The following is a 17699-nucleotide window of genomic DNA, read 5'->3' as shown; positions in this document are numbered from 1 at the left end:
ACCACTCTGAGTAGTCACAGAGCACCAGGTTGAGCTCCCTGCATCATACAGCAATTCCCACCAGCTATCTCTTTTACATGCGATAATGTGTATGTGTCAATGCTGCTTTCTCAATTCATCCCTCTCTCTCCTTCCCCTGCAGCGTCCACAGGTCTGTTCCCTATGTCTACGTCTCTATTCCTGCACTGCAAATAGATTCATTGGTACCATTTTTCTAGATTCCATACATATGTGTTAACATACGATATTTTATTCTTTCTGACTTACTTCACTCTGTGTAACAGGTTCTAGGTTCATCCACCTCACCAGAACTGACTGGAATTCTTGGCCACATCTTCTAATGAGGGTATTTATTAAAATACTCCTTAAAAATGATACCTTAAGTATCCAAGAGTTTTGTCAATTTTGGAAACCAATGACATGTGAAAAGTTTCTCTCTCCTAAGGAACTTGGCAGCAGTTATTCTTCATAATAAATAATCCCCCCTCCTGAATTTCCAGGGAAGGAATCACTCAAAAGTATGTCAGAATTCTCTAACTGTAAAAAATCCATTGCAAGCCCAAGAAAAAGATCTCATGTTAGCCAGTGGTTACAGACTATCCACTATCAGAACAATACTGTCCTTGATCATTAAAGGATGCTAAAGGAATTTCCCAATAATCTTCCTAAAGACTTGGACCATGTGGTTTATCTGTCCCTAGATTAGTGTTTTCTCCCCTTTAATATTGATGTAAACAGTGTGCTACAAACAGTAACATGTAATTTGACTTTTCTTTTTTAATGTCTTTTCCAAAAACTACAAACTACTGTCATTCACATATGTCTCCTTTTTTTTTAATTGGAGAATAACTGCTTTACAATACTGTGCTGGTTTCTGCCATCCATCAACATGAATCAGCCACAGGCATACAAATGTCATCTCCCTCTTGAACCTGCCTTCCCCTTCCCACCTCCTACCCTTCAAGGTAGTCACAGAGCACTGGGTCCCCCATGATAAATAAGCTTGTCTTCCTATCTGGCTTTTTATGCATGTGTTCCACCAATTAACTACTTTTGCAGTTTAATCCAATAAAATTTCTTCTGTTTTGTTTAGTGTAAAGGGGTAAAGATAAAAGCTGAATCCGCCCCCCCCCCCAAAATAATCATCTACATATCATGAACTCCAAACAAAAAAACTGTAATAACTTGGAGAGCCTATGAAGAGGAAAGTCAAAGAGCCCCCAGATATTTAAACTTATTAACCAAATAATGGAAAGTTATTTTCTACCCCTAGAAAAGTATAATGTAGAAAAAAGCTTTAAGCACACAGTAACTGGACCCAACTAAATGACCAAAGTTAGAGAACTGCTCTACAGAATCTGGAACATTAAAAATGTTTCTGAAGCCCTCTGAATAACAAACATTTTTCCACACTAAATAAATTTTTAAAAATACATACTCTAATACATGGTATGATCTCCACAAGGAATGAAAAAGGAAAAAGAAAGAATTTAAGGAATACCTGTCTTTATAGAGTGAAACTGGATGATTTTTCTTTCCTATTTGATTTTTTTTTTAAAGTAACAGCTTGACTGAGGTCTAACATTTCTTATTTTTAGTTTTTCTTCTAGTTTTATTGAGATAATTGACATACCACATTGTATAAGTTTAAAATGTACAGTATAGAGATATAATTTTTCTATTGACTTTAGTTTCTAAAGTTTCTTGTAATAAGCATGTAAATATTTTTATGATAATTAAAGTTTTAGAAAATAAGTTAAATATGAATTGGCAGAGAAGCCTAAAGAAAAATCCAACTGGAGGCAACCTGAGATTTATTGAGCAGTTATTCTATGCCAAGAATTACATTAACTGTTTTATAATACTCTATACCATAAAGAAAGCTCAGCACCGAAGAACTGATGCTTTTGAACTACGGTGTTGGAGAAGACTCTTTTGAGAGTCCCTTGGACTGCAAGATCAAAACAGTCAATTGTAAAGGAAATCAGTCCTGAATATTCATTCGAAGGACTGAAGCTGAAGCTCCAATAGTTTGGCCACCTGATGTGCAGAACTGACTCATTGGAAAAGACCCTGATGCTGAGAAAAGCCAAAGGCAGGAGGAGAAGGGGCCAACAGAGGATGAGATGGTTGGATGGCATCACTGACTCGATGGACATGAGTTTGAACAGGCTCTGGGAGTTGGTGATGGACAGGGAGGCCTGGCATGCTGCAGCCCATGGGATCACAAAGAGTCAGACACAACTGAGTGACTGGACTAAACTGAATACCATTTAGTGGGCTTCCCTGGTGGCTCAGATGGTAAAGAATCTGCCTGCAATGCAGAAGACCCAGGTTCAATCCCTGGGTTGGGAAGATTCCTTGGAGAAAGGAATGGCTAACTGCTCCAGTATTCTTGCCTGGAGAATTCCATGGACAGGGGAGCCTGGAGAGCTACAGTTCATGGGAACACAAAGCGTCGAACACAGCTGAGTGACTAACACACACACACATGCACCATTTAATCCTCAGAACAACACAACAAACAGGTAATATAATGCAGAGAACCCAAGGAACTTCAAATAGCTAGCAAGCAGCATGACTCAGATCTTACGCTAAACAATCTGAGCTCAGAGCACCTGTGCTCACCTTCTACAGTTATAAGACCTCCTGGGTTACTTCTGGGTTCTTTGTTAGCATCTAATCTATTATTTCCAGACAATTACATTTGCATTTTATCTATTCATTTTTATGTTGGTTAGTACACGTTTTTTGGTAGAACTTTATTGAAAAATAATTCACAGTATCATACAACTCACGCATTTCAAGTGTACAACTTCTGCTTATGAACAGTAATTGAACAGAAATGTACCACTATTATCACAATTAATCTTAGAATCAAACCAAAAAACAAGTCCCTCACACATCAGCACTCATTCTCCATCTTCCCTCAACTTTCTTACCTTTAAGCAATCACCAGTCTACAATCTGTCTCTATGGGTTTGCTTCTCCTGGACATTTCATATGAGGGAAATCATGTGTTCCTTTGTGTCTGGCTTCTTTCACTTAGCATAATGTTTCCAAGGTTCACCCATATGGTCGTATGTATCAGTATTCCATTCATTTTTTGTAACCAAGTAATACGGGCTCAATAAAGGACAGAAATGGTATGGACCTAACAGAAGCAGAAGATATTAAGAAGAGGTAGCAAGAATACACAGAAGAACTGTACAAAAAAGATCTTCATGATCCAGATAAACACGATGGTGTGGTAACTCACACTCACCTAGAGCCAGACATCCTGGAATATGAAGTCAAGTGGGCCTTAGAAAGCATCACTACGAACAAAGCTAGTGGAGGTGATGGAATTCCAGTTGAGCTATTTCAAATCCTAAAAGATGATGCTGTGAAAGTGCTGCATTCAATATGCCAGCAAATTTGGAAAACTCAGCAGTGGCCACAGGACTGGAAAAGGTCAGTTTTCATTCCAATCCCAAAGAAAGGCAATGCCAAAGAATGCTCAAACTACTACACAATTGCACTCATCTCACACGCTAGTAAAGTAATGCTCAAAATTCTCCAAGCCAGGCTTCAGTAATACATGAACCGTGAACTTCCAGACGTTCAAGCTGGTTTTACAAAAGGCAGAGGAACAAGAGATCAAATTGCCAACATCCACTGGATCATCAAAAAAGCAAGGGAGTTCCAGAAAAATATCTATTTCTGCTTTATTGACTATGCCAAAGCCTTTGACTCTATGGATCACAACAAACTGTGGAAAATTCTGAAGGAGATGGGAATACCAGACCACCTGACCTGCCTCTTCTGAAACCTGTATGCAGGTCAGGAAGCAACAGTTAGAACCGGGCATGGAACAACAGACTGGTTCCAAATAGGGAAAGGAGTACATCAAAGCTGTATATTGTCACCCTGCTTATTTAACTTATATGCAGAGTACACCAAGAAATGCTGGGCTGGATGAAGCACAAGCTGGAATCAAGATTGCTGAGAGAAATATCAATAACCTCAGATATGCAGATGACACCACTCTTATGGCAGAAAGTGAAGAAGAATTAAAGAGCCTCTTGATGAAAGTGAAAGAGGAGAGTGAAAAAGTTGGCTTAAAGCTCAACATTCAGAAAACGAAGATCATGGCATCTGGTTCCATCACTTCATGGCAAATAGATGGAGAAACAGTGGAAACAGTGTCAGACTTTATTTTTTTGGGCTCCAAAATCACTGCAGATGGTGACTGCAGCCGTGAAATTAAAAGACGCTTACTCCTTAGAAGGAAAGTTATGACCAACCTAGACAGCATATTAAAAAGCAGAGACATTACTTTGCCAACAAAGGTCCGTCTAGTCAAGGCTAAAGTTTTTCCAGTGGTCATGTATGGATGTGCGAGTTGGACTATAAAGAAAGCTGAGCACCAAAGAATTGATGCTTTTGAACTGTGGTGTTGGAGAAGACTCTTGAAAGTCCTTTGGACTGCAAGGAGATTCAACCAGTCCATCCTAAAGGAGATCAGTCCTGGGTGTTCGTTGGAAGGACTGATGTTGAAGCAGAAACTCCAATACTTTGGCCACCTGATACGAAGAGCTGACTCATTTGAAAAGACCCTGATGCTGGGAAAGATTGAGGGCGGGAGGAGAAGGGGACAACAGGATGAGGTGGTTGGATGGCATCACCGACTCAATGGACATGGGTCTGGATAGACTCAGGGAGTTGGTGATGGATAGAGAGACCTATAGATGGAGGAGCCTGGTAGGCTGCAGTCCGTGGGGTCGCTAAAAGTCATACTCGACTGAGCGACTTGACTTTCACTTTTCACTTTCATGCATTGGAGAAGGAAATGGCAACCCACTCCAGTGTTCTTGCCTGGAGAATCCCAGGGACGGCAGAGCTTGGTGGGCTGCCGTCTATGGGGTCACACAGAGTCGGACACGACTGAAGCGTCTTAGCAGGAGAGAGACCTAGCATGCTGCGATTCATGGGGTCACAAAGAGTCAGACACGACTGAGTAACTGAACTGAACTGAACTGAATATTCCATTGTATGGATATATACTGCATTATATTTATCTACTCATCGGTTGAAGGACAATTTGGTTGTTTCCAAATTTTGGCTACTGTGAGCCATGCTGCTATGAACATTTGTGTACAAGTTTTTTTATGAACATATGTTTTCAACTCTTTTTAGTACATAATTTGGAGAAGAAGCACTGGGTCATACAGTAACTCTATGTTTATTTAGCCTTTTGAGGAACTACTAGACTTTTTTACATTCCTATCAGCTTATACAGTGCTAACAGGATTTTACATTCCTATCGGCAATATATAATGGTTTCGATTTCTCCACATTCTTTCTAAAACCTGCTATTTGTCTTTTTAGTTTTAGCTGTTCTAGTGGGTATGAAGTAGTATCTCACTGGAATTTGTATTCATTTCCCTATAGACAAATAATGATAGATATCTTTTTCACACACCTATTGGCTATTTGCTCATCTTCCTTGGAGAACTCTCTATTTAGATCCTTTGTCCATTTTTAAATTGGACTGCTTGTCTTTTTATTGTTGAGTTTCAAGAGTTCTTCATATATTTTAGATACAAGTGTTTCATATGATTTGTATATATTTTTGCCTATTTTGTAGCTTATCTTTGAAGCACTAAAGTTTTTAACTATGATAAAGCCCAATTTATGTACTTTTTTCTACTGTTGCTTGTGCTTCTGGTGTCATATCTAACAAACCATTGCCTAATCCAACATCACATTTATGCCTATGTTTTCATCTAAGAGTTTTTAGTTTTGGCTCTTATATTGAGGTCTTTGATCCATTTTGAGTTACTTTTGTACATGGTGTGAGGTAGGTCGATATATTTCTTAAATCATATTTAAAGGCTAGAATTGGCCTTACCTTTTACTCCTATATGTCTATCATTCCCATATCATCAACCATAAGCTAAAAAAGTTTAAAGACTCAGACTCTGAAGTCAAAATGCTTCTATTAGAATCCCAGCTCTGTCTCATATGACCTTGAACAAGATACATGAACTCTCTGAGCCTTAATTCTTTGCCTGTAAATTGGAATAGTAACAATCTCCATCTCAAAGATGAGGATTAAATGCTTAAATATACAAAAGCTGAGTACAGTGTTCCCGTATTGTAAATACTCACTGCAAAGTCACTGCTTAGTATACAAAAGCTGAGTATAGTGTTCCCATATTGTAAGTACTCACTGCTAAGTCACTGCTAAATATACAAAAGCTGAGTACAGTGTTCCCATATTGTAAGTACTCACTGCTAAGTCACTGCTAAATATACAAAAGCTGAGTACAGTGTTCCCATATTGTAAGTACTCACTGCTAAGTCGCTACTTAGTAAGTACTCACTGCTAAGTCGCTGCAGTCATGTCCAACTCTGTGCGACCCCATGGACTACAGCCCACCAGGCTCCTCCGCCCATGGGACCCTCCAAGCAAGAGTACTGGAGTGGGTTGCCACTGCCTTCTCTGAAGTACTTACTCAAGTTCAACTATTAATTATTGCTTTCTAAATATGACTCAGGTTTGTCCATTCTCTCCAGTTCCATAGCTTCTACCTTACTTTAGGTCACCATCATTTCTTACATGGATTATAAATCTATTTATAGATTTTCCTGTCCCTAATCTTGTCCTGTACCAAATTCATTCTCTACTCTGAACTCATAATGATCATGTCAAAATGCATATCTGATCACCTGTCAACCCCCTGCATTGTAGCAAATAGTTCTCAGGTGCTTCAAGGACAAAGTCCAAATTTCTTAACAACTGAGACATGAAGACTTTCAGCTCTGGCTAACCTAATCTCTTACTATCAACCATCCCTAGAGCCATGATTTCTTCTGCGTCCAGAAAGTGAAAGTGAAGATCTCTAGTCCTGTCTGACTCTTTGCAATCCTATGGACTATACAGTCCATGGAATTCTCTAGGCCAGAATACTGGAGTGGGTAGCCTTTCCCTTCTCCAGGGGAATCTTCCCAACCCAGGGATCGAACCCAGGTCTCCCACATTGTGGGCAGATTCTTTACCAGCTAAGCCACAAGGGAAGCCCAAAACTGGCTAAATTCTACCTATCCTTCATGGATCACTTAGACACCACTTTCTCCAGAAGTCTTTCTAGATGGCTCATTGTCAATTCAAGGATAAATGCTCCTTCTACAATACTCTGAACACTTCCTGATCAACATACTCATTATACTGTATAAAAATTAACTGTTTACTTATTATCTGAGATTTGGTGGGGGGAAAGCCCCAACATTTCATTTATCACTGCATCCACTAATGAGTACTACAATACCAGTCATATGGCAGATATTTGATAAATGTTGCGTGGATGGAGGAATGGCCTCAAAGCACACATATCTCCAAGTGGTACTTTCTCCTTTAGAGAGAGAATCCACTACACAAAGCCACAATCATGACTTGAATAATATTTTCATGTTCACAGTCTTAAAGTTTCAGTTAACTCTGAATACTACTGCCATAGCTATCATAATACACACGTGCTTGATCTCTGACTGGCTTTAACACTCAATAAAGCAAGTCAAGTAGTCAAGATGATTGGTGTGTCAAGTGTACAAAAGTCAAGCCACATGAATTTATTTTTCAAGTTACTGTATTTTCTAGTCCTCACCTTCTCCACAAAGAGGCACCTTTGTGAAGTTCATGTGAACTTCAATAGTCTTTACTAAGCAAATTCAACTAGCAGGGGAAAAAAATTTTTGGATAATTTTACCACTGTAACTGTTAATTTAAATACAACTTTTTAAAAAACCACTTCAGAAAGTTATAAACTGCTAAAATCCATCAATTAAAATTCAATAAAACTCAATCTTAACTTCTATTCTACTTGGAATAAAAATATGAATAGGAAATAAGAACTGGATTTATCTCTTAGAAATGCATCTAAATTATTTATGGATGAATTAGAGGGAGCAGAAGGTTGGCGAACTCACCTGTAAAACCAGGTAGGTCTGCAGCCTTTTGTGAGTGGAATATTTAGTATCCCAATAGTCTATTCAAATTTTTCACTTCTTACTTGGTCAATTTTGCATTTTCCATTTCTCCAAATATAAATGCAATTTGTTTAGGCTTTTAAATGTGTCAATGTATATTCATATTTTATAATTAAAATGGCTTATATATGGAAAAACGTTACTGGAAGCCAAACTGCAATCAAACTATAAATCTGTAAAATCAAGTTTGACCCACCTATCAATATTTTAAGACATGATCAGTTAGTTTGAAAAAAAAATACACCTTCACTCATACTTTCTCTTGAAAACAATCCACATATACTTGACAATCATCAGAAGCTATCAACCTAAAAAAGGAACAGGCAAAGTTTTTCTTGCTCTCTCTTTGCCAAGGGATGCCATCCAATTTCAATTCAATTTCAGTGAAGAGAAATGCTCCCTGGGTGAGCAATCAAGAGCAGTTCATAGGGTTCAATTAAGAAATCAAAGCAGTTAAAGACCTTTTCTACTAAAAGACTTCATGTGCCAGGTATCATTATCATCCTCTGTTGTCACATGAGGAAACAGACTTTGAACAGGTTACTTATCCAGGCTCTAGCTCCACAGCCAACGCTCATCTGTGTTATTCTGCCTCCAATACACCACACTGACAAAGACGAAATTCAAAATATGTAACCAGCTATATCTCCTAGAACTCATATCATTAAAGGAAAATATCATTTTTGTCAACTTAGTATTGTGGTTTTTTTTTAATGAAGGCTGTGATTCAGTATTTAATCACTGTTTCAAACATGCTTTTGAACATCTTTATCATAACCCTTTACCTATGCAATAACATAACACCAGGAAAACTACATATCCCTTGTCTGGATTTTGTGGTATCTTGTGCTCCTACCTGACTCTGGTTAATAGCTGCATGGTTGCCATGGAATGGAGACTGTCTTTCTTTATCTCGATGATGCCGACTGCTGTGTTTACTTCTCTGCAATTGCTGGCGTAATTTTGCAATCTGAAAAGGGGAAAATAAGTGCGTCAGAGTGTCTTCCACATCACATAAAACATATCCTTGCTTAATAATAACCAATAAAACTCAACCCTATTATATCTTTTGAGTTTTTAAACCATACCACAAAAATCTGATTTACTTTTAAAAATTTATATGTATATATACACATATCTATTCTATGTATAAATGTATATTTTTCTTTCAAAGAAAAAATTATGTTCCAACACTGTTCTGCACCTTTAAGCTTCCCAAAAGTATTAAACACATGAAGCTTTTAGCAATTATACCTTATAGCTTTCACAAACAATTCAAAAACAATGATAATTATTCTCTGATTTTCCTTACAGTAAGTCACATTTTATTCAGAATTAGATTTATCAAATACCTTACCTTCAACAGCTCCAAAAAAGTAAACAGTATTATTTAAAAATCAATTCAAGCCATGAAATGCATTTAGATACAATCTTTAAATAACAAATATAATTTTGATTAATCTCTGATTATTAATTATGATTAATATTATTATTCCTTGACTGAATTTTTCTGTTTTATGGCTACATTATATTTAAAACACAAATATGCTAATTATAGGCACAAAAAATGGTAATCATAACATAGGGCCATAATCAACTTGGTTATACTGGGTTACTAAATATCAAAAATACTTACCATTGTATATAGAAATAATAAGAGTGAATTTGTTGTATCACTACAATCTCATACATTTGATATTTAATTATATTAACAGCTATGGATTCTCATTAAAAAATAAAAAAACCACATAATCAGGTAAGTTACATGTATATTTCCCTATTCAAATCTTTCTGTTTTTCTGGTATTATTTCTCATAAACAAAACCACCACCAAAAAAAAAAGAAATAAATTAAAAAACAATGGAACTGACAAATCTCTGCAGCTCACAGGTTTCTGGGAACTAGTCAACCAAGGGATCAAACTTTCACACCCACTTCCTTAGAACCATTTTCCTGACCTCCTTAAGCTGATCTGTGCTGCCCCACGATGCTGAACGTTTGTGAGACCCTTTCTTCTTTTCAGAGTATTCTTCAGCCCATGCACTCTCTGTCTATAATGGGAAAGAGAAGAAAGAGGTTTTAATAAAATAGTAAATCATTTAACAATAATGAATGCCATATTTGCAACAACATGGATTGACCTTGAGGGCATCATGCTAAATGAAATAAGTCAGACAAAGATAAAAAAATACTGTATGATCTCACACATGGAATCTAAAAGAAAGAAAAAAGCCCATAGAAAAAGAGATCAGATTTGTGGTTAGCAGAGGGGGAATTGGATGAAGGTGGTCAAAATGTATAAACTTCCAGTTACAAGATAAATAAGTACTGAGGATATAACATACAACACAATGGCTATAGTTAACACTTGCTGTATGGTGTATTAGAAAGTTGCTAAGAGACTAGATCCTAGATGATCTCATCACAAGGAAAAATGATTTTTTTGGTAACTATGAAGTAATGGATGTTAACTAAGCTTACGTTTTGTTTTTTTTTTTCTTTGCTACACATATGTCACATCATTATGCTGTATGGCTTAAACTTTACAGTGTTATATGTCAGTTATATCTCAATAAACCTGAAAACATTTTTCCTTTCTAAAAAAAAAAGTATACCATATTTTCCTATTACAAAATACATGCCTATTACAGAAAAATTAGGTATTACAAAATACTTAAAATAACGCAAATTACCCATAATTCTTCAGCACCAGTTACCTAACTGCAATACTTTAGCCTATTTCTTTCATTTCTATTACTAATAAAAATTACTATTTTTATATAATTATAAGCATACCATTTACTGAGCAAATGCATACTGATAATAGGCAACATTCCTGTGATCTTATTATGTGCTATATACTGTGCTTTATGAAAGTAAATGAAAGGTCATCACTGTGCTATCTGATTTAATACATACACAAAGTTCTTCAAGGTCTGTAGATAAAGAAGTTGTGACAATGAGAGGTTAGGGAAGTTGCCTGAGGTCTCACAGCTAGGAAATGGTGAAGTCAAAGATATAAACCTAAAATTCCAGAGTTTATAATCTTAATCTCTAAATTATGTCTTTTCTTGGTTTAAATAACTGCAGAGTACAGCTTCAAAAATGTTACATTCTTAGTGGTTACACAAAATCCAGAACTTAAAAACACTGTATCGGGGGGAAAAAAGTCATTCTCAGCACATGAAAATACTGCTCAGCCTCACCCCATAATAAGAGAAATGCAAGTTAAGGTTACTAAGACTAGGCAATTTGATTACATACACTCTCCTCCATTGCTGGTGTAATGTAAAATTCGTACAGTCTTTAGTGAAGGTGACATGGCAACTGCTGTCAGAGTTACAAATGTACACACTGTTTGACACAATAACCTTTTGGTACTTTATATCACAGATCTACAAATTTATGCCTCTATGCACAAAATGACATATATTATTCCCTACAGCACCATTTGTGCAAGCAAGAGATTAGAAAAATGTTAATAGAGGACTGGGCTTCCCTGGTGGCTCAGCAGTAAAGATTCTGGCTGCAATACAGGAGACGTTCAATCCCTGGGTTAGGAAGATCCTCTGAATAAGGGAAAGGCCACCGACTTCAGTATTCTTGACTGGGAAATCCCATGAACAGAGGAGCCGGGCAGGCTACAGTCCATGGGTTGAAAGAGTCGAACAAGACTTAGCAACTATTGTTGTTCAGTCACCTAGTCGTGTCCGACTCTTTGCAACCCCATGGAATGCAGCATGCCTAGCCTCCCTGTGCCTTACCACCTCCCAGAGTTTGCCCAAGTTCATGTCCATTGCAGCAGTGATGCCATTCATCCATCTCATCCTCTGACGCTCTCTTCTTCTGCTCTCAATTCTTCCCAATCAGGGATTTTAACCACCTTAGCGACTATAATCACCACCATAACCAAACAGAGGATTGGCCAAATAAATTATGGCATATCATTACAACAGAATAATATGCAGCTATAAAAATTAATAAGGAAATCTAAAATATACTTACACAAAATAATTTCCATGAGATACTGTTAAATGAAAAAGTCAAGGCTCAGTACAGTATGTACAGCAATGACCTTTATAGATAGGACTGCTAGAAAGAATATATACACATGTAGAGTATACATGGTAACAAAAGAAACTGGTATCAGTGGCTGCCTCAGGGGAAGATGTCTCTCAAATTCTGTACTATATGAAAAATGTATAGCCTATTCAAAATAATACCTCTTTACATATATGATGTAAAAAAACTTTTAACACCAGGGGAAACTTTTCTATATGGATAAAATGATGCCTTTAAGTGAAAACAAAATTGCAGAAGAATGTACAGAATATGCTATCTTGTGTTTAAGGAAAAAAAAAATATCACCTTTAGGCAAGGATTATCAATGGACACTAAAACATTAGGTGAAAAGTTACTAAGGAACAGGATATTCACTGGTGCAGAGACATATTCTACAGTTACTTCCTAATTCAAAAAGGATAAAGTATCTCCTTTACAAATATGTCATTCATAAAACATAAAATAACAATGTTATTAAAACTGAAAGAAAGTATAAGAATGAAAATGAACTGTTCTAAATTAAAAGGAACTAAGAGAAACTAAGTAAAATGCTTGACTCTCCAAATGGATCCTGGTAAAAAAGAAAGAAATCTTGTGTAAATTTAACATAAACTGGACGTTACATGATATTATGTAATTATTCATTTTCCTAAGTGAGCTAATGGCACTGTGATTATACAAGAAGATATATGCTGAAAGATTTAGGGATAAAATGTGAAATCTGCAACACACTTTGAGAAAGTACAGCAAATACATACATAAAAGCACAAAGGTTGATAAAACAAACATGGCTATGTTTAAAACTGCTGAATCTAAGGACAGCTAACATGTCCTTCCCATTTTCTTATATGTTGAACATTCTCTTAGTAAAAAGTTAAAGAGGGGGAAAAATAAATCTTAAGTCGTATCAGTCGACATTTTAAATCCATTTTGGACAATTTCATAAAGAACCATTTCTATCAAAAAGTATTAGACCAACAAAGAAAGGCAGGAAGAATGACAAGAGTTAGAAAGTCATCATTTGGAACTTCTACAGTCATTGTTGATTTAAGCAAGAATCATCAACAAATGCTAAAAACAATGGGTGAAAGTCTGTTGGGGAATGGGATATTTATAGTCTCAAATATTTCCCCACAGCCTGTGCAGGTACAGTTACAAAGGGTACCCGGTGGGTGAAACAACATTACTGACGTTGGGCACTTCTTGATGCACATGCACAAAGAACACACATCAACTACAGTATTTCTGTAAAAAATGTTATTACTGAATCGAATTGTTTAAAAAATGGATAAACCCGGGCTGAGATTCAACAAAATACCACCTTGCATCCTTAGAAAGTATCAATGTCACAAATGACAAAAGCTGAGGAACTATTCCAAATTAAAGAATTCTAAAGAAATATGACACTTAAACGTTGACTTGCGCTCCTTCACTGGATCCTAGCTTAAGGAAGAAACTGCTACAGAGAACATAATTGGGGAAACACACCAAAAAAAATGGGTCTATGTATCCACATAATAAAGAACAGAATTGCATCAATGCTCAATCTTCTGAATTTGATAATTAAATTTTTAAAGTCTGTGTTCGTATATACTTTCTGAGGTATTTGAGAAGAGTCACAATGTCTGTAAAGTACAAAGAGCAAATAATAACATCAATGATAATAACAATTATATATTAAAGAACACAAAATATGCAAAAATGTTTATTGGTAAATATAGGTGAGGAGTACCCTGGTGCTCAATCTTAATTCTTGTGATTTTTTTCTATAAATTTGAGACTTTTCCAAACAAAAAGCTTTTAAAAATTAGAGAAATTACTAAAGATATTCAATATAAGTATAAAAACTCAAGGAAAAGCAAAGGAATATGGAAGGTTCTTATAGATTTAAGAACAAAGTAAAGATAAAAAGTATTAATTAGCAAAACAAATAAAAATAAGCATAAAGAGCAAAAGACAGCATTGTTAATTTCAGTGATAAGATGTTCAGGCAGGAAAAAATATTCAGCAAAAGTCGTTAATTTTACTTAACCTCCTAATTCAAAAGATAATTGCTTTCTTTGTTCAACTAAGAAGCCAAGCCTTTATTATAAGACACTCAGGAATTAATACAAAGTAAAATTGAGTTTTAATTAAGTATGTATCAATTTTGTTCAATTTTGCATTGTATACTGGAAAGCAATATGTATCTTCTAACATATCAGGTACTAGACTAGGTGTTGGAGTTAGAGAGAAAATACAGTTTTTATGCTCAAAGAGTTTTTTCTAGGAGAGAAAGGATAAATAGCCAATTTGGATATGATGTGATGACTGAGGTCCCCTAAGAAAGGCACCTAATCCAAACCTGGAAGGACAGGAAAAGTAGGCAGGCAAGATTCTATGGGATTAGAGGCAGCTGCTGTGAGCATTAGAGTGTAAACTATCCAGGCAAATGGTGGGAAAGCATTACAAACAAAATGAAAGCCAGGAACACAAGTCAAGTGGTAGCTAGAGCTAGATCACAGCAACTTGCTGAAGAGACTTACTGAACTTCCACAGAACAAGGGGCTCCCAGCGATTTATAAAACTGTACATTCTTACTGGTAAGGCAAAATATCTGAACCCACTGAATCTGAAACTGTAGAGGAAATAAAGAAGGTTGCAGAAATATTGAAGGAAATACACTCACACTACTTTAAACATCACATGTGGATGAAGCTAAAGCAAGTAGAGACCATATTCATTTTCCTTTTTTAATTTTATATTGGTGCACAGTTGATTAATAAGGTGTCAGTTTCAGGTATACAGCAAAGTGATTCAGTTATACATATATGGGTTTCTATTTTTCAAATTCTACTGTATAGGATAGGAAATGCTGCTCAATATTCTGTAATAACCTAAATGGGAAAAGAATTTTTACTCATTTTCTATACGACCATGCCCTAATCTCAGTAAAGTTACAGATTTAGAATAAATGCAGAGGGCTTCGCTCATAGCTCAATTGGTAAAGAATCTGCCTGCAATTCAGGAGACCCGGTTTCGATTCCTGGGTTGAGAAGATCTCCTGGAGAAGGAAATAGCAATCCACTCCAGTATTCTTGCCTGGAGAATCCCATGGACAGAGGAGCCTGGCTATAGTCCATGGGGTCGCAGTGAGTTGGACACGACTTAGCGACTAAACCACTAAACCACCAACCACCACAGAACTCTTTGGCTTAAAGAGTCACAGTTCCTTAAAAGACTCATTACTTTTGATGAGTACAAGACTCAACGCAGAGTACAGACTCTGCATTTTCATTTCTGCAGTTGCAACTGGAGTATAACCCTCAAGGTAATTTCGAATCCTAAGTATCTACCCTAACAGTGGGGCTCAGTTTTAAGAGTATCAGAACAAAAAAACAGAAAACAAACTAATGGAATTCTGGAAGCCAATATGTAAATCTAAAAACCACTGCAAAGTGTATTTACTTGGTCCTGTAAAAGGACGCTCTCTCATAAAGTGCTGAGATCAAGCAACCATCAAGTGACGTAAATTTAAAGTCTAAATCAAGATGTACCTTAGCTGATTTTCAACAATCAGTATCAAAGATCTTTTAACTCTTTAAAATGATTTTCATTCTTCACTAGCCATAAAGCTTTAACTGTTCTGCTCATTCAATCCGTTGCAAATATTCCTGGAGTGCTTATTCCATCAAGTATAGATAGGGGATGAAAATATAAAAATGGGCAAGCCAGACACAGTTCCTGCCTTCATGGGCTTGCCATCTAATGATTATGAGAAACATTAAATGATTATACAAAGATTTAATTAAGTTATAACTGTAGTTAAGTTGCTGTGACAGAAACTACACCCAACTAAGACACAGTCAACAATTGGCTTTATGATCTTGGACCTTAGTTTCCTCACTCGTAAAACTAGGAGTTAGATCAAATGATCCTTTAAGATCCCTTTAATTAAAACTTTTCATAAATCTACAAGTACAAAACTTTGCTTCCAGACTCCCTTTGTCAGGATATCTACATTTATAGACTCTATCAGCAATATAAAATAATATCCATTCCCCAAAACATGAAGATTTTTGGCACAAAAATATAAGGTTGGATGAAAAAGTAACCTTTACTGTAACAAATTTTTAAGTCCAATTTCCATAAGTTAAATTTACTGTGATGTTCTAAACTGTAAAAAAGTGAGAGAAAACATGTCCATAAATTACTGCATGTATCAGAATTCCTTTGAGAACTGTTTAAAATGCACATTCTTAAGGCTCAATCAAAACCTACTGGAGAACATTCAAGGTCAAGCCTGGGGATCTGCATTTTTGATAAGCTTCCCAGATAATGCTAATACACACTAGTTTTAAGAATTTGAGAGCAGAGTAGAATAAACAATATTATGAGAAATGGTTTCAGAGTGAAACACTTCAAGATAAGAACTGTAATAAACCTACCTGTGTAGCCTTGTCCCTCATGCAAGGAGCAGCTTGCCCATGACCATCACGAGGCCAGTGCCCTGCGAGGTACGGAGCAGCGAGTGTATCCAGGGAGGAGGTACGGCGGATGATGCTAGAGGGGCTGGAGGAAGGCGGTCTCGTTTTGTCCCCTAGATTTAAGACAGATACATTTATTTTAAAATAGCTTAGGAAGGAAACAAAGCAGAAACTAGGTAGAGTTTCTCTAACTTAAATATAAAAAGTGAGTGACAAAGAGGAATAAGCTATTGATTCACACAAACTTGGATGGCTCTCACATTAAGGGATTCCCTGGTGGCTCAGAAGATAAAGAGTCTGCCTGCAATGCGGGAGACCCAGGTTCAATCCCTGGGTCAAGAAAATCCCTTGGAGAAGGAAATAGCAACCCACTCCAGTATTCTTGCCTGGAAAATCCCATGGACAGAAGAGCCTGCCAGGCTATAGTCCACAGGGTTGCAGAGTTGATCACGACTGAAGCAACTTCATTTCATTTCCAGGTATATTAAGTAAAAACAGTCACTCTCTAATGGCTACTTATAACTTCATTTGTACATTTTTGACATGACAAAATGTTAGAAATGGAAGAAAGATTAATGGTTGCCAGGGGTCCACTAGTAGATAGGAAGAGGGAAGGTGAAGTGGCAAGAGAGAAGCAGGTGTTACAAAAGGGCAACGTGCAGGACCCTTTGGTGACAGGAGACTATTCAGCATCTTGACTGTAGTGGGGATGTACAAACATAAAAAGGAGATTAAGCAGTATAGAATTTAAAACACACACACACAAGTACAAGTAAAAACTGAAGAAATCTGAGTAAGGGCAGTGGTTTGTACAATGTCAAAATCCTATGTAATCCTACAAAAATGTTATCACTGGGGAAAATAGGCTAAACGTACAAAAGATCTCTGTATTATTTCTTACAACTACAATTAATCTCTACAAAAAAAACAGAAAATAAGACAAATGTATCAATATTATCCATGAGAGGATTTACAAGCTTACCGTGTCCTGAGAGATAAAAAGGCATAATAAGAAAGGTCACCATCCTTATCTACCCATTTTCAAAATGCTCACCTTGGGTTTAAGATTAAGTAGGTGTAATAGGTAAATATCACTTATTATTATACCACCTATACTCACTCAAAAGGAAATAAGGCAGA

At 36.5% G+C, this 17699-nt stretch overlaps 1 protein-coding gene across 1 annotated transcript in view; it reads right to left on the bottom strand.

The window, feature by feature from the left end:
- Positions 1-17699, bottom strand: part of FAM117B (family with sequence similarity 117 member B) — a 73909-nt gene that overhangs the window by 17951 nt on the left and 38259 nt on the right. Inside the window, exons 2-4 of the mRNA XM_027564613.1 lie at positions 16521-16672; positions 9990-10082; positions 8888-9001 (exon numbers count right to left, since the gene is read on the bottom strand). Of these exons, the coding sequence (XP_027420414.1) occupies positions 8888-9001; positions 9990-10082; positions 16521-16672 (359 nt within the window). The remainder of the gene's footprint in view (positions 1-8887; positions 9002-9989; positions 10083-16520; positions 16673-17699) is intronic.

The sequence above is a fragment of the Bos indicus x Bos taurus genome, chromosome 2 (assembly GCF_003369695.1).
Source record: "Bos indicus x Bos taurus breed Angus x Brahman F1 hybrid chromosome 2, Bos_hybrid_MaternalHap_v2.0, whole genome shotgun sequence".
Classification (NCBI taxonomy): domain Eukaryota; kingdom Metazoa; phylum Chordata; class Mammalia; order Artiodactyla; family Bovidae; genus Bos; species Bos indicus x Bos taurus.
This window is presented reverse-complemented; position numbering and strand designations above follow the sequence as displayed.